Source organism: Hylaeus volcanicus, unplaced genomic scaffold (assembly GCF_026283585.1).
Source record: "Hylaeus volcanicus isolate JK05 unplaced genomic scaffold, UHH_iyHylVolc1.0_haploid 12221, whole genome shotgun sequence".
Classification (NCBI taxonomy): domain Eukaryota; kingdom Metazoa; phylum Arthropoda; class Insecta; order Hymenoptera; family Colletidae; genus Hylaeus; species Hylaeus volcanicus.
The window spans coordinates 540,484-564,458 of record NW_026533163.1 but is presented as its reverse complement, the minus strand read 5'-3'; the positions used below and the strand labels follow the sequence as shown (position 1 = coordinate 564,458).

General features: G+C 31.1%; 5 protein-coding genes and 2 long non-coding RNA genes across 25 annotated transcripts; 4 read left to right on the top strand and 3 right to left on the bottom strand.

The window, feature by feature from the left end:
• The first annotated feature begins 1,385 nt into the window (after positions 1-1,385).
• Positions 1,386-3,390, top strand: LOC128883345 (uncharacterized). 2 transcript variants are annotated; one of them, XM_054135601.1, is made up of 5 exons: positions 1,386-2,166; positions 2,254-2,491; positions 2,539-2,591; positions 2,656-2,706; positions 2,758-3,390. In XM_054135601.1, exons 1-5 carry the CDS (start codon positions 1,386-1,388, stop codon positions 2,949-2,951), a joined length of 1,317 nt encoding a protein of 438 aa, XP_053991576.1. In that variant the 3' UTR covers positions 2,952-3,390. The 2 variants fall into 2 exon arrangements, with proteins under 2 accessions (XP_053991576.1, XP_053991575.1); XM_054135600.1 differs by having other exon boundaries at positions 1,386-2,491.
• A 217-nt stretch (positions 3,391-3,607) lies between these two features.
• Positions 3,608-6,519, bottom strand: LOC128883344 (uncharacterized). Of its 3 annotated transcripts, XM_054135599.1 has the most exons (10): positions 6,387-6,505; positions 5,260-6,334; positions 5,027-5,200; positions 4,858-4,977; positions 4,650-4,741; positions 4,452-4,592; positions 4,227-4,399; positions 4,091-4,172; positions 3,911-4,022; positions 3,608-3,847 (listed from the first exon to the last, which is right to left on the bottom strand). In XM_054135599.1, the coding sequence occupies exons 2-10, from the start codon at positions 5,837-5,839 to the stop codon at positions 3,756-3,758; spliced, it is 1,566 nt and encodes a 521-aa protein (XP_053991574.1). In that variant the 5' UTR covers positions 5,840-6,334; positions 6,387-6,505; the 3' UTR covers positions 3,608-3,755. The 3 variants fall into 3 exon arrangements, with proteins under 3 accessions (XP_053991574.1, XP_053991572.1, XP_053991571.1); XM_054135597.1 differs by having other exon boundaries at positions 4,452-4,741; positions 6,427-6,519; XM_054135596.1 differs by having other exon boundaries at positions 4,452-4,741.
• Positions 6,520-6,678: 159 nt separating this feature from the next.
• On the bottom strand, positions 6,679-9,114 carry LOC128883346 (uncharacterized). 5 transcript variants are annotated; one of them, XM_054135602.1, is made up of 13 exons: positions 8,977-9,114; positions 8,715-8,914; positions 8,401-8,488; positions 8,230-8,339; positions 8,133-8,192; positions 7,962-8,043; positions 7,786-7,895; positions 7,696-7,721; positions 7,584-7,633; positions 7,431-7,533; positions 7,287-7,309; positions 7,102-7,201; positions 6,679-6,990 (listed from the first exon to the last, which is right to left on the bottom strand). In XM_054135602.1, the coding sequence occupies exons 2-13, from the start codon at positions 8,891-8,893 to the stop codon at positions 6,911-6,913; spliced, it is 1,011 nt and encodes a 336-aa protein (XP_053991577.1). In that variant the 5' UTR covers positions 8,894-8,914; positions 8,977-9,114; the 3' UTR covers positions 6,679-6,910. The 5 variants fall into 5 exon arrangements, 3 of the variants coding, with proteins under 3 accessions (XP_053991577.1, XP_053991578.1, XP_053991579.1); XM_054135603.1 differs by lacking the exon at positions 8,977-9,114 and having other exon boundaries at positions 6,679-6,902; positions 6,956-6,990; positions 8,715-8,898; XM_054135604.1 differs by having other exon boundaries at positions 8,133-8,183; positions 8,715-9,037.
• On the top strand, positions 7,742-8,960 carry LOC128883350 (uncharacterized). The gene is made up of 4 exons (XR_008458858.1): positions 7,742-7,881; positions 7,940-8,196; positions 8,303-8,814; positions 8,863-8,960. It is a non-coding gene; the product is annotated as an uncharacterized LOC128883350 (long non-coding RNA).
• A 550-nt stretch (positions 9,115-9,664) lies between the features above and the next one.
• Positions 9,665-18,298, top strand: LOC128883547 (mediator of RNA polymerase II transcription subunit 6-like). Of its 12 annotated transcripts, none has more exons than XM_054136041.1 (17): positions 13,328-13,468; positions 13,545-13,617; positions 13,684-13,843; positions 13,906-13,996; positions 14,048-14,206; positions 14,294-14,384; positions 14,462-15,423; positions 15,473-15,750; positions 15,805-15,922; positions 15,988-16,155; positions 16,219-16,292; positions 16,338-16,860; positions 16,982-17,115; positions 17,197-17,298; positions 17,378-17,607; positions 17,678-17,881; positions 17,941-18,298. In XM_054136041.1, exons 12-17 carry the CDS (start codon positions 16,806-16,808, stop codon positions 18,128-18,130), a joined length of 915 nt encoding a protein of 304 aa, XP_053992016.1. In that variant the 5' UTR covers positions 13,328-13,468; positions 13,545-13,617; positions 13,684-13,843; positions 13,906-13,996; positions 14,048-14,206; positions 14,294-14,384; positions 14,462-15,423; positions 15,473-15,750; positions 15,805-15,922; positions 15,988-16,155; positions 16,219-16,292; positions 16,338-16,805; the 3' UTR covers positions 18,131-18,298. The 12 variants fall into 12 exon arrangements, 6 of the variants coding, with proteins under 6 accessions (XP_053992017.1, XP_053992020.1, XP_053992018.1 ...); XM_054136040.1 differs by having other exon boundaries at positions 16,338-16,924; XR_008459047.1 differs by lacking the exons at positions 15,473-15,750; positions 15,805-15,922; positions 15,988-16,155; ... (5 more) ...; positions 17,678-17,881; positions 17,941-18,298 and adding exons at positions 9,665-10,644; positions 10,754-10,880; positions 10,949-12,214 and having other exon boundaries at positions 12,270-13,468; positions 14,462-14,764.
• Positions 18,299-18,599: 301 nt separating this feature from the next.
• Positions 18,600-22,550, top strand: LOC128883367 (uncharacterized). Its single transcript, XM_054135639.1, has 11 exons — positions 18,600-18,848; positions 18,903-19,017; positions 19,068-19,104; positions 19,157-19,197; positions 19,245-19,363; positions 19,411-19,493; positions 19,553-20,225; positions 20,316-20,431; positions 20,563-20,787; positions 20,941-21,153; positions 21,221-22,550. Exons 1-11 carry the CDS (start codon positions 18,751-18,753, stop codon positions 22,027-22,029), a joined length of 2,529 nt encoding a protein of 842 aa, XP_053991614.1. The 5' UTR covers positions 18,600-18,750; the 3' UTR covers positions 22,030-22,550.
• An 83-nt stretch (positions 22,551-22,633) lies between these two features.
• LOC128883372 (uncharacterized) lies at positions 22,634-23,904 on the bottom strand. Its single transcript, XR_008458911.1, has 2 exons — positions 23,544-23,904; positions 22,634-23,487 (listed from the first exon to the last, which is right to left on the bottom strand). It is a non-coding gene; the product is annotated as an uncharacterized LOC128883372 (long non-coding RNA).
• Between the last annotated feature and the right edge of the window lie 71 nt (positions 23,905-23,975).

Genomic DNA, 23,975 nt, shown 5'->3' with positions numbered 1-23,975 from the left:
CACAATTGTTTTTAATATTAGGTGGTGATCCAGTACGTGAAAAAATGGCAATTGAGTATTTTTTACAAAATAATCATATGTTTGAACATAATGCATCGTTACTTCTCTCCTCTGGTGCTTTACCGATTGAGGAAATAGAAAATCATTTCGGAACATTTAAACACCGTTTGATTGTCCGTAACGATGCTGTGGATACCTTATCAAATTTTACTAAAGTTTTACAATTTTTGAAACGTCATGGTATAAAGTATATAACGATAGCAACATCATCGCACCACATTCCTAGAGCGTTGTCTATTGCAACAATAATCTTGGGCTCAGAAAATATAAAGTTTTCTTATGTCGCCCTTGATCATACACCATTTTATCCATCTTATGAGTCAACACGGCGTAAACAGCGCGATATAATACGTGCATGGCTCTGGGTTTTCACAAATATTGATGGAAGCACCCTTGTACCATATTTAAAATGAGTAAGCTCTCCAATTAAAAGGAAAAAGTTATGTACTTATAAATGAGTATCATTTGTTTTTTCTGTTTTTTGTGAAAACCAAATAGATCAACAAAACGAAGACATCGACAGTACCGTAATATTTAAAAAGCAGAACGAAAACGCTTTTAGAGTAGTTCGGCTTTTCTTTTGTTTCTTAAACGAAACCACACACACACACACACGCATTCACACTTTTGTAACGTTCAAAAGGGGGAAGGAATCTTTAATTTATCAGTTGCATTGCGCCTTGCTGTTACTACGTCATATGCTTCCGCATAATATTGCTCGAAATTATCATTGGAAAGAAAGGACATGTTATGCTTCTACAGGGTTCTTATCAACATTCCAACAAAAAAAAAATTTTCTTTACTTCTCTGAAAATTCTTTTTACTTTAATTGCAATGTAAAGAAAATTTTTCAAAATCAAAACCATTTCCTCTTTTATCAAAGGAATAGATTATTTACTAAGAATATAACAACAAAAATTACTTTTTTTTATAGTTTTATAAGTGACCTTGTATGCTCATTTTTATAATAATTTTTTTAATTTATACAACTTTTTTTTTTGTTTTCTTTTATACCGTTCTTCTCAATTAAAAATCGAGAATTTTCAAAATTATTTTAGCACGTCGAAACGCGTAAAATCTTCCGGTAATTTCATACAAGTGAAAAAAAAAAATATTCGAAGAATACAATTGTATTCACAATAATGTATTAAAGGAAAACACGTACGGGAATGCGTAAGCTAATCATGAAAACCTAATTTGAAAAACTTGAGGCCTACATTAACAACATAGAATTTCGTTTTTACAATAACACCGCTAAAATTAGCAAGTTTTTTTTAATTAAGCTACTTGAATGTTTTTTTTAATATCACAATAAACAAAAAAGAATGCGAACAAAAAGGGAAAAAGTGAAGCTGTTTGAAACAACCCCCAATATCATACCTCCGTATACTCTTACTGTATCAAAAACCCAAAATAATGAGATAAAAGTATTGTTACCAAAAAAGTCAAACATAAAAGTTTCAAAGAAGATTAGTTTAAAAGAACCTCATGTCGACCTTGTGTCCAAATTTTCTTTACAGCAAAAGCAGGCCGACACTGCGTCCAAATCTTCTTTATTGCGAAGTCACGCCGACAGTGCGTTCAAAAGTTTGTTACCGAAAAGTAAAACCGAGACTGCTTCCAAGTTAGTAACCTCTCATAAAATAAAAGCAGAAGGGGCGATAAGATACGATATATCAAAGAACAAGACATTTCAAAAACTTCGACTCAATTCGAAAACTGGAAAAAAAAACAACATGAATATAATGACGAATAAATCTAATTTGAAAAGTGGTGTGAAAGAAAAAGTTTCTTCACAATATAAAAAGAAATCAGTTTTTTTTTTTCACAACGTAATAAACGACCCAAAACCAGAGTGGTTAACGGCAACCTTACAAAGAATGCAGCATAATGAAGAACCATATAATAGTTTAATTTTAGGCAATAATCCTTATACATACTACCACCTGATTGATTACCTTAGTTCTGAGTTGCAGTGTAAACAAAGTTATTTTCCGTTTACCCACTGTTATAAAGAACAAAAACCAAACCGTTCTTTACTGGAAGGGCGCTTTCATCGATACCTTGGTTCTAGTGATCTTAAATTACAAAAAGAAAAAATTATTTGTACGAGCTCATTATCTTCTTCGTTCATGAATGAACAACCTCAATTATCCTATGCATTTGATACAACGTCTCCGTATGATTTGTTAGATACAACATTAAAAATATTGACACCGTCATATGATGATACCCAAAAAAAAAAGTGTCAAAAGGTATCCACGCATGCAACGACGCTTATCTTTGATAAAGTTCAATTGATTGGTAAATTTCCAATAACTCTAGGAGAAAACACAAAACTTAATCCCTACGTTTGTCTTCATGCTCTTCGTGGTCCCATTCAAATAGGTGACTCAAATGTTCTGGAAGAATTCGTTACCCTGCGTAACAAGTAGTAACCCATTTTTATTTCACGTATAGTTTCATTTATTTTGCTAGTTGTTCAGAACCATTAGTCATTGGTCATAATAATATAATTCGATGTCACGCATGTAATTTAAATTTCATTCATTAGGTTTAATAAAAAACGAAATTTCATTATTTTTTTTTACTAAGATATTTCGAATGGAACACAAATAGGAAATTTTAATGAAATTGGATACGCAAGTTTGTTTTAATTTGCCTTTTTTTTAATCATGTGACATGCGAATTGTGTAGCTCTTCTCCAAGATAAAACGGTTATAGAAAATCATTGTATAGTTGCCCAAGGCTCCCACCTCACTTGCGAAACTATAAGTTCAGATTCTGTTGTGTTCGGACGAGATACATTGATCAAACGTACTAGTTTAAATGACTTGAACGGTATTAAATTAGCGAAATCACCCTTATTGGCGACCTTTGTTTCTAATTAATTTTCTTTTTTTTTATTTCAAATTTACTCTAACATTGTTGATATCCTAGCAATACTTAATTTTTTGAATCCCCGGTGCTGCAAACTCTTTTAATTTTTTTTTAAAATAAGTTATGCACCGGCAAATTTTTTTTTTAAAGCTTTTACATAACTTTTAGTTTTCTTGAAAAGTACAACTATTGTGACTTTGTTGAACTTATGACATTTTTCACAAATGTCTATCTACGCCCTGGATTCCTTAATACACTATTGAACGACCGTATTTCCTACTGCCATAGCGATATTTGAATGACCATCTCTCTTTTTTCATTCAAGACCGCTTAGTACACTCAACAAGCCACCCTTTGTTGCTTCGCACACATTATAAGGCATTCACGTCATTTTTCCCATCTTTTTTTATTATATTTTTCAATTTTTTTCCTACTATCCAGATTTCCGAAACTCAAAGCGAATATGTTAAACTTGTGACGACAATTCACATATTCCGTTACTTGCTATCGAACTATCGACCTAATTGATGATTTTCTTCTATAGTTTTATCTTCTTAAAAGAAAAAATTAACCCAAGTAACATGAACATTAGGAGCTATTGTATCCTAGCATACTATTTCTTCACTGGGCTTAAAGCGGTTTGTTTTTTGTTCGTTTTCAACTCCATTTAACACTTTGATGGGATTGTGAATCACCTAAAAATTTGGGTTTTTTAGTTTGTTCTTAATAATTGTTTCTATAAAAAGTTTAAAAACATTACAGCACTGTTAAATTTTTTTTATTTTGTAGAAATAAAAATTCGCTTCATTTTCTGTTTAGCTTGTAGTCTTTTCTACATAACCATGGTTTGTCGCCCTCATTAATGTTGCCACTTGAGAGCCTGGAATGGAGTCCATAAATTGAGTACCTGCAAATAAAGGAATTAATAAGAAATTAATTTTGAGCGTAGACAAGAATAAAAAGGTCTCACATATTTGTTTAAAAGCCTCGCTTTGGCATCGTTGGCTCACTTCAAACATATACATGAAATTATCTACTGTCATTTTCTCACACAAGGCCTGAATTAATCTTGAAAGTAATGCCTATAGAGTGTGGTATCACAAAAACTTTTCTTTCATCAGGTGAACTCAAAAAATTCTATGAAGCGTACATTAACGCCGTACACGTCCGCACATTCAAATAATTCGAGTAAATTCAGTACATCTGTTTTTTTGTCCTGTATCCACGGACAGCTAATGACATGATCCGCATGCATTTTGAAATTTGTTAGCACATTTTTGTCTTACGTATTAGTATGAATAAAAATAAGAATCTGATCCAGAATTTCAGTGGGAACGTCACGAATTGTGACGCATTTTAAAGCCTGCTCTTTCGATGTACATCGGGACCCTTGAAACAATCGCAGCGGCCATTCCCGCTTGGGACTCGGGGTGTGAGCGGACAATATCTCTCGAAATTTCTTCCAGTATTAAGAAAAGTAATTTATCACCTAACCTATGACACATGATTACCTTGGAACGTGCGCATAAAAGGAATCGACACGAATGAAAAACAACGTCATCCCTTCGAATTTGAACATTTTGCGATGTGTCTTCTTCGCAATAATTCTGGATATCTTGTAATAGTTGTGCATGGGAATCTACTTCCATTTCCTTTTGAGAACGTTTAATTGCTTCCCCATTACTGTTTCGCTCAAAGGCTTTCCTTACATTCATACCAGAGAAAACATGCGAGTCAAAAGGAAAATATTGTAACTCAATGCGTAATCTCAAAATATTGTCAACAATTAAATGTTGATATCCTATAATAAAAACATTAAGAGTTTCTCTACGCCTTGTTCAGTATGCCTTCCACAAAAGAAAGATTTGGTGTGCGGATTTACAAAAATTATTTGCTCAAACACTTAGTAGAACTTACGTGACATTTTCATGAAACACATTTTTGATAAACAAAAACGGGAAGACACACGAGAATTGGTTTTCGCCGAATTTTTTTCTAAGACACTGACTTGCAATTCGACGTAACGACTTGTAATGACTAATGAAAAACCAACAAATGACTGAAGACAATTGAAGCAACACGATACGTTTCATATCAGGGCGAACGACGCTAATTTTTATATGAACCACTCCTTCTTTTACAGATTTCATAATAGGTAATTGAACCACTCCCGAAATACGTTTTTTTTTATCATATAAATTTAATAGAACGTGGCATCCATTACCGAAGGAAGGACTCACAAGTGGTGGAAGTTTTGTTACTAAAAAAATTACAAGAAAGTAATAATATAAGGAGCTAAGTCTAAAAAAAAATACTTACCCTTAGAGGCTCGACGAAAATCCGCAAAATCCTTTATTTGCCACAAAACAGCATCTCTTTCCGGTATAGAAGATATAGATTCAGAAAAACACATGGAAAAGCTTTTTTCAACTTCTTTTACTGGTTTTATTGTTTTATACTCCGTCTCCCATTCTCGACATACAATTGTATTCAAAGCCTCCATTCCCATATTTCCCTCAACAACAGCCACTGCTGTAGTCTCCTCGGATAAAATCGAAGGCGGATTATCCGATGAAATAGGTAGCTTTTTACACTGTATTATGGAATTCATGTTGGTACACAATTCATCAGAAACTTTTGGCGTATGTTTCTTTTCGTTTGTTCCAGCAGTTAAAGAAGAAGTCCTTGTTTTAATTGGTACTTTGTATTTTTTATCTATGCTTTGCTTTTCCAAGCGTTTTTCAGTTTTTTTTATGCAAGACGGCAGTAATGTCGATTCCGTGGTATTTGTTTCGCTACTTAATTTTCTAGAGGGAAGTTTTGCTATATCCTTACTAAGACTTTCTACAAAAGGCTCCATTGACTTTTTTTCCATCAAGACAAGCGTTTCTTCTGCCATTGTTTTCTTTTTTTTCGTTTTTTACTTTGTTTTTAAACACAAATAGAATTCTCAAGGCTCGATTCTTTTTCCCTTTGAAATATAAAAGACTTAAATTTTTTTTTTTTAAATATTAAAATAGAAGACTTATGAAACGATGAATTCGTTTAAACTTATTTTAAAAAAAAGTCATGTCCCTTTACAAATGCTTGTTGTTTGTATTTCAAAAGAGTTGACAAACACGTTCTTTTATCTCATACGACAAAGCCCAACAAAACACACTCTAATAATTTAATTCATGTATTTTTTGAAGAATTTTTATATCATTTTTTTTTTACTTTAAAATTTTTTATACATTTCTAAATAGAATTATTATTTTTTTTTAAAATGATAAAAAATCCCTTCAATTAAAATAAAAGAATTAGACATGTTCTTGCGCGAAACATATAGACACTAAAAAAATTCTTTTTGGAGACGTACTGACTTTTTAGTTAAGAAACAAAAGATGAAATTATTCTAAAAAAAAATGAAACGTTTTTATGACAAGTGAACGAAAATTGTTACATACAAAAATCATGATTTATTTATCTTTGAAAAGATTTTCATACTTTTTTTTTTAATAAATTAATTGAGACTCATATGGTTTCCCACCGGTTTCTCCATGATATCAAATTTAACTTTGACTTTTGTATTACAAATTCTTATAAAAAATTATGATACTCTGAAGTAAAAAATTCACTTGTTTGTTAAGGTATTCAAAATTTACAATTAAAAATGACATGAATTTACTTTTTAAAAAAAAGCTGGTGTTCCACAAAAAACTTGTAGTAAAATTTAATCACGAGTAGCAATTTTTAAAATATTTAACAAAACGAAATATTTCCGTGCCATTTTCAATTTAATTAGTTTATAAAACTATTTTTTTTTTCCCACTAAAAACAGTAGCAATTAACTTTATATGTAATTGAAATAACTTTTTCATGGCAGCAAGAATGTAAACAGATGATTTCCTAAGGAATCGTAAAGGTTGGTTTTCCTATGGTCATGGCAGCGTATCGAAAAGATAATCGCAACAGGGTGAAACCTTGAGTTTTATGTATAGTGCACACAAAAAGAAAAAAAAACTATACGTGTTACTTGTTTCACGTTAAATGAATTTTTAGAGAAACCATCTGAAAAAACAATAAATTCGTTCCAATAAAGCATTCATTGCGTCCAAAAAAAAGTTAGCAAAAATAAATAAAACTAATGTGGAGAAATTGGTGAGGAGTAAAAGAAATTACCTGTCGTTAAATACTCAGCTTGCGTCTCAAGGCATGTGTCCTGAGAGCGCATTGTGCTTATCAGTGTCTTAGTAGAAGAGACTGATGAGGGAATATCGGTCTATAGGAGTGCAAGATCAAATAACACCATTGCTTAGGAGAACTTTTCTATATGCTTGACGAATTAGCTTATTACGGAATCTTACAGGTAACAAAGTATTATCTCCGTCTAAAGCAAAAAGTTAAACAAGTTAGAGAACAAAAAAAAATGCAGTGACCCTTTTCTCCCCCGCCCCACACACGACTAGGAATGCAATAAAAAACATTTAAAGAAATCTTTTATGACAAACCAAGTAGAAACGAAGTAGCTGGGACTGAAGCATGTGTATTTATGTGCTTCGTTTCCACTATGTCAAAGTGTAATTGTGTGGCCCAGTCGCACAGATTTGTGTCCTAGTTTTAGACTTGGTATAAAAAAATTTGATTACTGGTGAGAAACACACCTTCTGTTGACGTTCACTTGTGGAACCAGACTCGAGTGAGTTTTTCTGATCTTCAAAAAAAAACTAGGTTTATCAGAATGCTTTTTTTTATTAAGAAAAAATTCACGGTTACCATAGTTGGCCTCTTGTTTAATATTTCTAAAAAAAAAACAGAAATATACATTGTTTTTAATAGGATGTAAAAAAAAAAAATGGATATTACTTATCAAAGTTGTTATTTTTTTTATCTCTGAAAGACAAAGGAACTATATTCTTCACTTTATTAGGAGTTGAATCAGGAAAATCGAAAAAAAATACGGTGGGTGTTTCTGGCTGATAATTCGTTTTAGGGACATGTTTAAGGTTATGTTGAGTAGGGAAAGGGCAATTTCGACCGACCACTAAACTTTTGAAGATAGGAGAATCTTTAGCCATCGCTGTGCTGTCCAACTGTATTAAAGGACCCGAATTTTGAGAAGTCCTAATTTCCAATGAATAGACAAGAACAAATAAAAAGAATCAAATGGGTTACTGAAAAATAAGTAGCGTACAGTAATTTCCACGACTTACATAGTTGTTTCCTGTGGTGTTTTCTTATTCGAGTCATCGGGAAGGCACCATCTGAGCAGACTACGTATGTTTAATTACAAAGAAAAACTAATCGTACTTTTTGTGAATATATTTGTCTTTTATCCAAAGCTTTAAAGAATCAAACTGGTGATGTTGATAAATTTTTTCAGATTCTGAGAGTTTAGCAAGATAATAACATTGATCTTTCTGTGTGCATTGGAACCAGAAAAATGATTTAAAGTAGCTTTCTTCAGAGAAAACGGCCTACGAGATTGCCATGAGAAAGAATAAATTCAATTTCGTCGTTTGTCCATTCAGATAATTCGATGGATTTTACCCGATGAAGAAGCTCACGACTTGACATACACAACAAACAGCCGACAAGAAAATTAAAAAAAAAATTGTGTTTTTTATGTTTTTGTTTATATATTTTTAACCCCAAAAGAAGCTTGATTGTACAGCAATCAAATGTTTAGCATGCGCTTTGACATTGCCCGTAAAACACAGAGACAAAAAAAAGAAATTGACTTATGTAAAACGAGGACAAGATTTAAAGAATAAGGAATAACTGAAGAAACTTACTGGATTCCAGCACAAATTGTACATACAAATGTTCCAAAATTGACACAAATAAATGTTGGTCCGAAATCTCCACAATTAGCACATCTTTTATTTTGTATTGGTAGTTTTTTAAATTGATACAATTTCTGTAGGGAATTTTTTTTTGTAGAAGGAAAAAGTATTTTTTCCTGGTGCTTCATTTAGAAGAAAGTGGTATATTTCTTCAAAGCCAGAAGGATTGAATGTTACATAAACTTTTTTTCTCACTCAATGTTTTGCTTACTTTGCAAACGTTTTAACAAGACTCTCACAAAGAGTTTCTGTACTATCAGAACTCCCGACTTTTAGAAAAAGTTGTTCCCTAACGGAAAAAACCTTTTGAAATAATACAGATTACCACTGTTCAATATGTGAATTAATGTGTATAAGAATCAAAAAGAAAAAATTGTTGACTACAAAAAACATTAAGCAAATTGTTCAAAATAAAAATTGCTGTTCAATAAAAAGTCGTATGCAGAAAAAATTTGTTTTTACTGTAGCTGTTACAATGAATAGCAGCTGATTCTGTCACGACACAACACCTTTTGAGTCTTAAAATATATTGTGTATTTGAATAGCTTCGATTCGGGTTTACGTGGGCAAAAATAAAAGATAAGCACAAATTATTTTAAAAGTGCATAAGAAAAATTTATTTAAAAAATAAACAATTTGAAATGAAATGTGAATTTGTTAACGTTGATTAGTTTTTTTTTTTTTTTTGAAACAATACAAAAAAAACGCGACATAAAATAGTCACCTTTTAAGTTTTATGTAAAATATATTTCATGTTAAATGTAAGAATACTCTAAAATCATTTTAATCATGATAAATATTTTTAATATTTTTTTCTGATAGGTATGATAAGAATAAAAATAATAATTTGAAAAAACTGATTTTCAGTTTTTAACAAGTTGTAGAAAATAATTATGATGTTCTATTTTAAACGTTGAAATGTATTAAAGACAGTTTGAATTATAAAAAATTGACTTTCCAGTCTTGTTGGAGCAAACCTTTTTTTTAAATTTAATTATTATATTAAAAAGTATAGTTTCGGTTCTTTTTTACTTGTACGTCATCACAAAGTTAATTGGATAAGGATGTCCATTAACAATGTAACTTACGACGTAATAGGAGATATGTGATCATTTCCTAGAAAGTCTTTTGTTTCCTTTAAGAAAAACAGATACTTTGAATGAATAATTGCACCACGGAATTAGAATCGAATGCTGCTCAAAAACAAGGATCTAACTTTAATGCACCATTGAGTGTTTGTAAAAAAACAAACGAGACCGAAATTTTAAATACACACATATTAGAAGCATCTTCGACTTTACCTCAAACGTGCTTGTCATGTGTCAGTCAACATGTTGATAATGCCGGTAAAATGTGGAGTCGTTTTACAGATTTCATATCAAAAAGATCACCGTCAGAAGACAATGAAAGAGTAAACAAAAATTCTCAAAAAACAAGCGATACGCGTGAACAACTACCTTCATCATGTCACAAATCATCTCCATCTTGTTATCTCTTATATAAAAATGTTGACCAAATAGAGTGTTGTACACCATCAAGTCTTCAAATGCCATTAGGATTCAGTTTTAGTCCAGCAGGATGGCTTTTACCTTATCATTTAGGCGTCTTGGACTGTCTAAATTATTTTAACATTCTTACACCACATGTTCCTTTGGCTGGAGCCTCTGCTGGTGCTATAGCAATAACATGTGCTGCGGCTAATATCTCTATTAAAGAGAGCATGCGCTTAATTTATAATGCTCATGTTCTTAGTCAGAATACTCAGCAATCACGGACGTTACATGTTATTTTGGAAGAACATTTAACCAATACGTTACCTGAAAATGCTCATCATCTTATCAACTCTCGACCTTCTCCTATAACCATTGGTTACGCAACGGTTCGTATTTATCTTGATGGTTTTTGTATTCATGAAGTGCCAATCCAATTAAAAGCATGCTATTTATTATTTTTTAGCATCATTTTGTAATGCAATCATTTCTTCTTAGGTGTGGCCCCGTATAAAAGGTCACTTTCCACACCAATTTGAAAGTCTTCAAGATTTAAAAGAATGCATTATTGCTTCTTGTAATGTTCCTTTTTATTTTTCTCGTTGGCCTACTGTTAATTGTCGAGGTTACCACTAAAAAAGATTTTATTTGGATTTAAAATGTTTTTGAATTAACGGTTTGTTTTTTGCGTAGGATATGCCGCAGTAGATGGATATTTTGCTTCAACCAAAACATTTGGGTGTCCTAAAACAGGAGCTCAAAAAGATATATTAGTCATCCCTTTTCCTTCATCCAATAGTCGCTTTGGTTTTTCTCACGAAAATTGTATTTCCCCAGCGTTACAACAATATGATAACTTTTTCTTACTCACTGAAAATAAACAGTATTTAGATGTTTTTAAACAGTATATCAAATCAAGTCAGAGTACAACGGAATCTTTTTCTGACGAAGCTTTTATCAGGAAGATAACATTAGTGCCTTCACCTCCCAAAAAATCTATGAAATGTTCAACTAGTATGTTTAAAACATTTCGCCCAACGTCTCATCCTTATTTTAAGAAAACAATAACTCAAAATCCTATAGATCTAACCTATTCATTAGAGAACCGTCATCTTGCCACACAACTTCCTAAATTAGAACATTCTGTTGGAACTCTATTGAAATCCGCTTTAGATCCAAAAGAGTTTAGCATATTGTTAGGCATATTTCGTCTTGGTCAAGCAGATTGTTATCGATGGCTTGTAAGAGAAGCAGTTAAAAATAAAGATTTTACACATCTTGTGCAGCATATTGAAAATTTAACTCCCTAAACAAATATTTATTTCAACCTGTTTTACGTGAAACGTTGTCATTTTTTGATGCGTTTTATTTCGTTACCCATCAAACGAAAACATATTGTCATGCGTCCTTATGGTTTTGTCCCTTTATGTTTGTTTTAATCGGTTTTCAAAAAGTTAAAAACAAAAAGAATATGAAAAATTTATAATTGAAACTAAATAAAGAAACTTCAAGCAAATGGAAGTCGTGGTGAATGATCGATTTTTCCATATTACCCAATATACACACACAAGAAAGTTTTTTGAAACGCGCAGACGAGAGAAGTAAAAAAATTGAAAAGAATAGAAAGATTTCATAAAACTACTTATCTGATATGAGTATTTCCCTTTATTTTGTAAAACAAATAAAATTTCAGTAAAATGCGTTGTTCAAAGTTAAACTGTTAATTTGTAACGGGAATCATGGGGTTTCGATTGACATGTTAACATGGCCATATAAACACTTCCTTCCTCTTTTAAACTCTCTTCTAACTGTTGCTCAATGGTAGTATGCTGTGGATGAGAATATTTATAACGCTCTATAACAGATTTTAATTCGTCAAATACGATTAAATAAGCATATTTTAATAAGCGATATTGATTCATGAATCCAGTTAAAATATTTTTTAAAGCGGTTTGAATGGTAGGACCTTCTCCTTGTAATTCTTTATGAATTAAAGCCGTTGCTTGTTCAATAGATAAAGCTTTCTGTTCAAGTGTTACAAAGCGTGTGTGAATTTCATCAATAAATCGGAGATAGTCTGATTGAGGCACAATGAGAGGTTGAGGGGTTACTTTATCGGTTCCTAATGTACGATGAAACGCTGTGGATAAAGCATGAACCTGACGGCGCCATTTACGTACAATGGGTTGTTGAGCTTCGATTTCACTAAATAAAGAGTCTTGTGCTATTAAGTCCGTACAAGCCTTTTTCACTCTCTCGTTAATAAGAGCTTTTTGAGCTTTGTTTTTTTCCTCCAAGTCTTGAGTTACATTTTCAATTTGCCTAATTTGACCATCCGTTAAAGCAAGTGTTTTACATAATGATTCAAACGCTTCCTTCCATTGGGGAGCTACTGATAAAATATCATGTAGAGATGGTCGTCCAGGAAGAAATTTTTTGTTGTCTCTTGAAACTGCTTGCGAAACAGATAATTGATTGCTTAACGGATTTGAAAAATTCAACGTATTTGTTGCATTTGACAATAGGTTAGTATTATTACTATTTGTTTTCGAAAATCCTCCGGGTGTCAGCATAAAATTTGTATTTCCAAACATTTTTTTTTAGAAATAAACAAATCTTTATTGTAAGTGGGAAAGTCAACTTTTTAAAAAAACTTCCTGGAAGATATCATTGTTTACGTTGAAACAAAAAATCAAATACTTTTTTTCCTTTTTATTCTCGTTTTATGTCTCTATGTTCCCTGTTATATTTTTTTCTTTTTTTTCTTCTTGTAATACTTAGAACGTTAGGCAGTAAATGACAAAACAATAATTGTGTAAAGGTGGTTCTCTTCTTCAGAACCAGGCGTGAGTATAAAGATCAGATAAATATTTTCTGTAATTTTTTCAACTTTAGTATAAATAAACAGACAGCTCTTTGTTTATTTTGTGCTTAATAAAAAAAAGAATCGCATTTCATTCACGATTGACACATTTTTTTTTTTAAATATTTTTTAGTGAGTATGACAATTTTATCATTGACTCAACGTCAAATAAGTGCTAATTTCATTTTTCTAAAACTCATTCTTTTTGAATTCATCGACATTATTATTTTCAATACATTGCATTTTAGAATGAATTTAATTTAAAATGGTATCAATCAACGATTTCGAGAAGTTTCGTGATGACATTTTTTTAGCCCGGCATGTGCTGAATGAGTTGAATGTCATGGAGTGTATGTAGATTGAGTGTGAAGCGCTTTCCTCTTAATAAAACCTACTTTGAAATAACAATGCCTCGTTTGTTCTCAGATTTCTATTCTTCTCAATTCTTTGATACATCTTCGTTAAATCAAAAGCAAAGAAGAGGTTCAAAATTAACCAAGTACTAGAATGGAGAATCAAATTTGTTATTTTCAAGAGTTTAAAATTTTTTATATTTCTACTTCAGTACTGAAGAAGGTATTCTATATCGTTTGATGTATGTTAAGGATACTATTACTGATAAAATGACTTCTGGAGATGTACATTGGAATTCAACAAATCAATTAAGTTTATTTATTATTCAAAAATTTGTGCGTGATCCAAAGCAAACTGAAACACCTCTTGAGGTAAAGTATTTTCGTTCAGAATGCACTGCAACGTTTTACTTAACTCTTCTGTTTTCCTCAAGTGTTTTTATATTTTAGGGGGAACTATTTACAAATCACCCTTTCTAGGTACACTTGTACGCCGCTGCTGTTTTGAAGCCATTGAAAAATTGGGTCAAGATTTTTTTATTTTTAAAAGCATTTTTTTAACATTTTTTTTTTTAGATGTCATATTAAATTCAGTAACAAATAGAGCGTCGTGGTCACTTATTGAAGGTTATTCTTGGGAGACACCTAGTGCATCCACCGAATCATCTACCAAAGAACTACATGCTTCACCGCAAAGTGTTTCTTTTCCACACAGTACAGTGGCAGAAGAGACAAGTACAAAAAGTTTGTTACTGTTTATCTTTTTTTTTAGCTTTCAAATTTTTGTTTCGATTTTATTAACAAGTTGACTGTCATCATTAGATATTGAGAATCTGTATGCAAAAAAATCATGTGATGAATTAGCTTATATTCTTGAAACGTCGTTCCGTACTGTTCATCAAGCTGCCGCCAAGTAGGTGAAGTGGGGTCTTTTGCAGATCCGTGAAATTGTATAACTACTCTCATTTTTTTTTTGAATACATTTTCAAGATTGAAAAACGATAGGGAACAGAATCGGATAAACGAAACGAATGAGACGAAAAACACATAATGTTTTTTTTTTTTTTGTGTGTGATATAGAAACGTTTTATAACAACATTAGCATCAACGGATGTAGAACGTTTTCTTCATTCTTCCCGTGTAAAATTTTTATTACCAAAAAAATAGACGTTTTTTTATTTTTTATTGAACAATGATAGTTGTTTTTAAAATTTGTGTTAGCTAAAGTAATCCAACAGATAAAAAGAGATGCATTGAAACTGTGGTGTAAGTTTAATGAGACTTATAGAAGACCTGAAAAAAAATGACTGGAACTTTTTGTTATTGACCAATCTATAGATTTTGATTCGTTAAAAAAAAAAACATATATGTAACAAATTTAAGTAAAAAAAATAGTCGTGTTAGTTTCTTTCATCTGAAGATTTCTTTGTTTCAAGTGTGTTTTTAGCATTTTTTATATCAAAAAAAAATTTTTTTTTGCTTTAATGAAGAAGTCTAAAATATAAAGTTAGTTAGAAAACAAGTAGAAGAAATCAAGTTTTTATTTATAAAAAAAAACGGTTTCCTTGCTTTTTTTGATGCCGACACAATCATGGATAAGCATAGTAACGGAACCATGCCATTGTAGCAATAGGAAGGCGCATGAGAATCGACGCATTGTGGGTAGATACTCAAAGGAGGAAATGGTAACTGGTTTAAATAAAAATACAAAAGAAGAGAATGTTCCTGATTCATTTGTCAACGATCCAACACCTCGGTATTCGAAAAAATTACCACCAGAATTTTGTACAGCTGATAGTAGCTTTTTATCAAGGCGTCCGTCAGAATATTGTCGTGAAAATGGTTTTGAGAGGCCTTTAAATTTGTTTCAATTAATATCTTGGTTTTGTTTTTTACTCGTTGTAATGTTTGTTTCCATTCTTTTAATCATAACCTTTAATAAATTTCTTGTGGTAACTTTCTCATTTTTATACTACAAAAATCTCATGCTTCCTCGTTTAGATCCTACTAGGTAGTCTTCATATAATTTTAAGTGTAGCAACTGCGTCTTTTGGTATTGCGGTGACTCGAAGTGATCCATCGGATGATCGTATAGAAAAACATTGGACGTTGCCTCAACGTGGCGTTAACGGAATGGTCCTACCAAACGAAATTTTGTGTGATTTGTGTGGTCCTATAGATTCGAGAAGTAAACATTGTCGGGCATGTAATAAATGTGTCGCACGTTTTGATCATCATTGTAAATGGTTGAATAATTGTATTGGAGAAAAAAACTACAAGTAACATTTTTTTTTGTTTTTTTAAAAATGTCGACATTTGATTTTTGTTTTTAGACTTTTTTTATGCCTTATTTTTTTTACAGCATTAGTCACATTGTTTAGTATTATCATTGCTATATTAGCAATTTATTTTCAGGTTGTGAATCGAAATAAAACGACGCCTTTAATGAAAGTAAGAAAGTCGACTTGATAAAAAAAAACTCTTGATATATTCCGTTTGCGCTTCTCATTTATTAGGCTTTAGTGTACCTGGATTCAGTGCATATTTACTTAATAAGTGGTTTCGTCTTATCATTAAATATACCATTATTTATCTTGGACGCACAACTTTTATTACTTCATGCGTACCTTGTTTTTTCGGGAATAACAACTTACGAATATATAACAAAACATATTCAAGAACCTGTTCGTTTTTTAAAATTTTCAAAGAAAATTTTTTTTTAATATGATTCGTTGTACATTTGTCAGCTTCCTCAAAATCCCAACGATAAAGATCCGGCTTCCACACGTTGTTGTGCCGATTGGATTGTTATTGATCAAAAGTAAATCAAAAAAGTTGTGTTGAAAATGTCAAATTTTTTTTTTAGACAACTTTTAAAAGCGCGTGAGCGGTTCCAAAATAAATCGAAACAAAAACCAGTTGAAGAATGTGATTTCCAAAAGGATGAAAATGTTTAAAAAAGAGATTCTGTTTTAAAAAAAAATTCTGTTATCTGTTCATAAAATAGGCTCAGACGTCTTTTTTTTTGTTTGTTGTTACTGTGATCGTTTCCAATTCCTCTTGTTAACAAAAATTTTAATTTAATGACGTTCAAATGTGTCACAAAGAAAAGTATAGTAAAAAAAAAATCATTGAAAAATGAGGCGACTTGTCCTACATTAAAGGGTACTAAAACAAGATCGAGAGATCGCATTCGGAAACCTGCATCTAAAAGCAAAGAAGTCACAAAAATAAAATCTTTGTTACAAGAACCCGTGGAGGAAGTACAAACAACACTTTGTGAAAACAATAACACAACGTTTCCCTTTGTGTTTCTCTGGAATTTACCAAATCCATGTACTCCAAAGGAGTTACGTTCTTTTTTATCTTCAATCCGTTCACCTTTAAAGGTTAAAATTGTGTATGATTGTAAAGAGAACAAACCAAAATATGGTTTTGTTACTTTTCCTACGAGTAAAAACTAGATAGTTCTTTTTCCTAGTATTTTTCTTATCGAGTTATTTCTTTTAGAAACAAATTTAAAACGTATCTTGTCTAGTTTGCATGAAAGAAAATTTAAAGATAAAACGATTTATGCTGAAGAAGGTATTCCTGAAACACTCACGTCCGTTTCAAAATTATCAACGAAACGCACACAGTCCACAGTAAGCATCATTGTTAAAAGAACCTACATTTCTCTTTCTTTGTTTATTGGTAATATAACATAATCTTATTTTATATTGTAGGGGTTGGTAGCAACAACGTTACATAAGTTAAATGAAATTAAATCCATTTCCGTTCAATTCACCCCTTTCATTTTATTCAGTCCACAACGTTCTGTTGATTTTGTACGTTACACAATTAAATCATTTTTATAAATCAAACCGTGTCATTGATAACTATTGTGTTTTTTATTGAATTCCTTAGATCGCACGCTTTCTTCCTCCCCATATGACAATTGTGAAAGTTTACGCTTCTTGTAATGTGAAAGGACTCTATTTTTATGAACTCCCAACTGTTCGGGATGCTGCTAGTCTAGGATTAAGTTGGAAAAATCTTGAAATCCCAATAAAATGTCTTTTAAATTATTTGCTTCCCTCGGAAGTGAACAGAAGTGATTTTGAAAAAGCCACAACTCTTTATTTAAAAATTAATTGGTATGCATTTTTTTAACGAATTTGTAAATTCCATTTTAACTTCTTCAAATTGGCTTCATTCTCAACTTAGTTTGTCTGCGTCAATTGAAAAATATGCTTCAACGAAAATTGAAAAACCCAGTACAAAAAATCCTGTACCAATTTTAATTCAAAATATTCATTCTTCCGTTACTGAACAACAACTTTTTCATATTCTTAAAGAATATGATTTACTTCGAAGACTACGATTATACCAATCAAAAAATCCGGAAAATAACGGATTTCCATCAACAAAGTAACGTGCTTCACTTTCACACTATTTTTTATATATTTAATCTCTTTATAATCTTATAGATCAGCGGTTGTTACATATAAAACATTAGAAGGGTCAAAAAAAGCTATTGAAAATCTTGACAAGAAAATGCTTTGCGGGCATCCATTTCACGTTTCCTGGAGCGTTCCAAAGAAAGCTATTCAGGAGCTTTCAAATGAAGTACCTTCAATTCCGTTTCCTGACTTTACATCAACAAATCTTTTTTATTAATTTACCAACAAAAAGATAGTTTTTTACATTTTTTTTTATTTATGAATAAATCCCTTCAACCCGTCCCTCTAAAGAATAAGTTGCATTGTTAAATTCTGTAACATTTTTGTTTTTGTGCTATTAACACATTAAAAAAAAAGACAGCCAACAAATTTTTTTTTGTATACACTATATATATATGTTTTTATTTAAGATCTTTCGAAAATGTTCATTTTATTTACTGCAGTTTCACACAAAGAAACAGCTTGTGCACATTAGTTATTTGTAAACTGTTTAATGAATAGAATGACAAGTATAGTGAGAAATGTCATGATGACAATTTTGATAACAGTAAGCATAACAGTCTTGATAACAGTGACAAATCATGAAATTACCCATAAACATTTTTACTGCGGAAGCAGAACATTTATAAAATTATTCACCTATTTGTTAATGACTGTTCACCAACTAATCACTCGAATCATACAAACTACCATTCAATACCGCTTCTAAGCATGAGCTTTTTGTAAATTTTTCTTCTTATATTTTTTGTATTATTATCATTATACGTAGTCTAGGTTTATTTATTTTTTATTTGTTTTATATTAGTTTATATAGATTAATCGCTGAGAACGCTCAACATGGCGTGTGCGCAAGTTATGAAAGATAATGATCTGGCAAGGTTCAGAACTAAATTATGTCAACGATATTTTTCGGGTAGTTGTGAATTTAATGGAAGGTAGACAAAAAAATAAACAAGTTTTTGTACTGCGAATACGTTTGATATTTTTAGATGTCAATATAGTCATAGTGAAATGCAGCAAAGGCGTCGCTGTCCATTCCTTCTCCTTAACAAAGAGCCTTTAGTAGTCTTACGTTACATACCTGTTCTTTGTGAAGATATTAAAGTATTTTTATAAAGAATAACCAATAGACTATCTTATGCATGTATATTTAGGTGGAATGTTTTCGCGGCGTGGGTTGTTCATTTGCACGTAATTCAATTTGCTTTTTTTATCATGTCTTTGTATTTTATATATGCAACAGATTCAGAAGAAGAAATTTTATTTCATCCGCTCATTTATAAAGTAAGATCTTTTAATAACAATACAATCAACATTATGTTTTTTTTTAGCAAAAACTCTGTGCTAAGTATCACCAATGTGTAACACAAAAACAGTGTCCGTCTGGAACGTCTCAATCCAATTTAACATGTTCAAATGGAGGATGTGATTTGTATTATTGCCCTTTTGTGTAAAGAGTTCTTTTCGTTTGTCTAATACCAATTTACTTATTTTTAGACATGAACTAAGTGAAAAAAGGAATATTTCAAACTATTCGTACTTTCTTGCTCCAAGCTTTTCTAAAAAACTTTCAATACCAAGTAAGCTAATTTGCTGCTTTAAAACACTTCTGTGTTTTAATTGCTCGTTCTGTTCTTAGTTCCGTTACCTTTGACTAGTCTCCACATTTCAAAAATTAACACAAGTCGATTAAGTGATGTTAGCCTAAAGGAAACTCCATGGTTAAGATGTTTAATCCTCATGGATTCTTCTAATGATACCTGCATTCGTGATTCAAGCGTGTTTTCTTCATTTAATGACAGTTTCAATTCTGGTTTACCTTCTAGTTCCATGCTATCTTGTTCTCAAGACGTAGAATCAGAGTTAGAAAGTAGTGGGTCGTTAACTATACCTCTTGAAAATGTTAAAGAAGGTTCTTTCTATTTGGCCGCCTCATATTTAACAAAAAACGATATATTACTACGTGACAAAGAAAATAAGTTCAGATCTTTAGAACAAGAATCGGTAGATCCTTGGACTGGCTATACTCCCGGAAAAACAACAGAATCGGCAGAATGCCCAACACTTTTACATAAGGTTTTCATGTCAAATTCATGTTTACACAACAAAGAGTCGAGTAATAAATTTTCAATTTTATGGTTGACTCCTGGAAATATAATACAAGTGTTGTATGTTCATAAAAATTTTGATACTTTTTCCACCACTACACCCTTAAAAACAAACCATGATTCTTCAACACCGTTTTCGGCTACCCTTTCAGTATCAGTCACAGACGAAAAAGACTCCAAAGTATGTCAATGGGCTTATGGAAGGTAAAAAACTCTTACTCTCATATGAAAGGATGTCTTGAAATTTATTTTGATGCATTCAATTCGTATTACGTTTTGTTTTCATTGTAATAGATGTGTGTCTGGAACAAACAAGGGAAAAGAAGGTTGGTTTCCTCTCTCCCTTTGTTTTGGTATTCCTCAAGACAAATCGTCTTTTGTATTTGAACTTTCAAAGTCTGCTTCACCTGGTAAGTTTTTTTGTTTAGTTTCACCACAATCATGAAAAATAGTAAATGTGTTCTCGTTTTCATATAAGAGACATAGTGTAGCTTAAAATTAGAGACTTTTGAGGAAAAATGTGAAAATTAATTGTCTTCAGATACACTCATTATGCAAAAATCTGAGAATTTTAAAAAACAATTTAATTTGTTATTTAACGAATGGAATGAAAAAGAGGAAGACGTCACAAAAAAATATAATCCAATGTTTCATGACGTGTGGAGTCAATGGACTGGTCATAATCCTAAACAAGACTGTGATAGCAAAAGTCATTTTGAAAATATTTTGGCTCAGGAACTCTCTGTATCAAAGTGCTCTACCACAGGTAATCTTTAATTTTAAATACTCTACTTTATGAATTACCACTAAGAATAGCGATTTTGTGAGTATGTTCAAGAATTTTACGTACATATTTAATTTGAGTTATAGTGTTAGTATTGAATGTTTTACGTTTTTCTTCTGCAAATTTTCTTGTCAGAAACATCAAAAATCCTCTCTGAATGTTTGGTTGAACATAAAAATTCTGAAGAATCAAAAATAAACACACAACATGAAGTTGATTTCCAATCTATCCAAGATGAACTTCAGCATATTCATGAACATTTCCGAAAAATTTTAATTTCAGAATTAACAGTCGCTTTATCAAACGTTCATTTCAAAGAAAAAGCGGATTTAAGTTTCTGTAACTTCGGTAAACACTACTTGTGTTACCAGAAATCTTTCATTTATTTATGACGTGTGCTATTCGATGTTATTAGACACAACGAAGGAGGGTGCAGTTTGCACACAGAAACTAGAATTTGATATGTGTCATCAAGAATTAATTAAAGGATCCGTTAAAAAACTTTTAATCGTTTTGGAACAATTAAAAATATTAAATAGTATGAGACAAGGAAAACTTTTAGACGTGGCAACCATCACACATATTGCTAAAACCTTTGAGAGTCAAGATGGAAAAATAGAAACAATGGTTCAAGAGAAAATTGGAAAAAATTCTAACCCATGGACACCGTTTTTTGATCAGAAATCAAATGAACTGTTTTGTGAATATCCGCAAAATGTAAACGATAAACAGAGTTGTTTAAAAAAGTCAGAAAATGAAAAAAAATTAGATGTTTGTTTCAACAAAATTGAAAAAGTACCAGTTGATTTCTTCAGTCCGTGGTCTACCGACTGTACTAATGAAACGGGGTTTTTTCAACAAAATAAAGACAACATGAGTTGTTTTTATGACAAATTGCAATGCAGAAGTAATCCATTAGAGCAAAAGCCAATGAACGGTTTTATTGAAAAAGTGCAAGACAATTTTAATACTGTTTTTAAACCGTACACAATGGGGACCATGCCTAGTATGTTCTCCGAAAATGATATGAATAATTTTTTTAACTTCCTTGGAAAGAATGAAACAATATCACATACTGCGTTAGATTTAGTTTCAACAACGGAGTCAACGGAAGCAGGAAACACTAAAAGTTTTTCTTTGGACATAGGGAAAACAAGACTTTTTTCTGACAGCAATGTCGTTTTGCACAAATCTCCATTACCACTCAACATACATCTATATTAACTTCACGACTAACCACATAAGTTGTCCAACATAAACGCCTACCACTGTACATATAACACTCTTCTTTTTTTGGTTGAAGAGTACAGACAAAACAAAATTTAATTTTAATTCTTTTGATTAGCAGGATGGTTTTTAATAGTCTTTGATGATTCGTTCATGATTATATGAAGGTTGGGTATAAAGTTTTTATTACGCCTTTTTTTTATTGTTACTCTAGAATAAAGTCAAGTTTTGGTTGAATTCTTTTATATTGCTACCAAAAGTCCTATGAAAGATAGTTTTTAATTCTTTAATAACATGTTTTTGTGTTAAGACTTTCAGTAAATGTTTTTTAGCCTTTAAGGCCTGTGTATACATGAATATTTTTTTTTTATTTTACATTTTTATAGTAATGATTTATATAGTGTTAGCTTAAGATAATCCAATTTTTTTTTTGTAAATAGCCCTTAGTTTTGGTATATTTTTTATATGTTTTTTTTGAACAAAATAAAATTTTTATTAAATGTTTATAAAAAAAAAAATTTTTTTTGTTTTTTACTCGTAATTTGGTAATGAAGATTGAAATTTAACTAATTGCAAACAATTCATTCAGATGTCGTTTGACGGTGTTAGATTAAAGGTACAATAGCATCAAAGTAATGTGATAGCGTTACTTGATGAACGAAGACTGGAAATAAGATGCATCATAAGACAAAAATCATAATAATGTCGAAAGCTTTTGTTTCTTTTGACATAACGTCTAACACTTTTATAAACGATCGAATTAAAAAACATGTTATAATAAAAGCTATTTAAATTCTTGATATTTTCTAAAATTTTTATAGTTTATATAAAAAAATAGATTTTCTCTGGAAAGAAAAATTGAATTAGTGAAATGGTTTAATCAAATTATTTCGATGTCGAATGCTTTAAGAAATGAATATTGACTGGGTCAGAAGGCGCAGACATTTCAAAGTTCTTTTTTTCTAACGTAAAAATTCCTTTATTGCCGTAAGTTTTTTTGTTCAGAAATGACTTCTAATATAAATCATAGTGGCAATATGAGTTTTTCCAGTTCTTTGATAGATCAAGAAAAACTTGTAAAGAAAATAGTTGAAACTTGTACTTTGTACCAGGATCCTAGTGTTATTGACGTTCTGGAGAATTTCGTATGTCTTGAAATGTGTCATCCAGAACTCTACAATCTTGATGCAAATCTTTTGGTTTTGAAACATTATTTAATGTTCAAAAAAGAATCAAAGTGTCACATAATTCAAAATATTTTGATTCAAGCACTGATGCATTTACCGTCAAATGACTTTGATCTGTGTCTTTGTCAAATACCTTTACAGTATCAAACGGAAGATTCTATTTTAAGGTCCTTAATAGAAATTGAAGGGTTATTACAAAAGTGCCGATTTCTTTCGTTCTGGGAACTCCTGGAATCCGACGAATATTTGCACAGGCTTGCAGAAACACCTGATTTTAAAAATGCTATTCGACGTTTTATGGCAAGTGTTATTTCTTTAGCATACCAGACAATCACTTTTGAAGACACCAAAAGATTACTCCGACTTGATCAATCTAATGATTTATTTTTATTTTGTAAAAATCACTTAGGAGACCAATGGATATGCGATATGGAAACTGGTGTTATTACAATTTTGAAAAAGAAAAATTCGGTAACTGTTATTGGAAATCAAATGCTAGATACTCGTCCATTATTTTCCGATTCAACGTTAAACAAAGTATTGAATGCTGTTCAAGGCTGTTAATAAAAAATAAAAATGTTGACTTTTTTTTGTTTGTTTGTTGCTGTCCCGCGTGAAATTCGAGTTATATAGATACTGGTTGACGTGTAAAAATTCTTTTTTGTTTGATAATATATATTGTTATGAAATAATTTTTTCTTCATGTTGACTACGTTTTTAATAAAATTCAAAATAAAAACATATTTTAATGAGGAA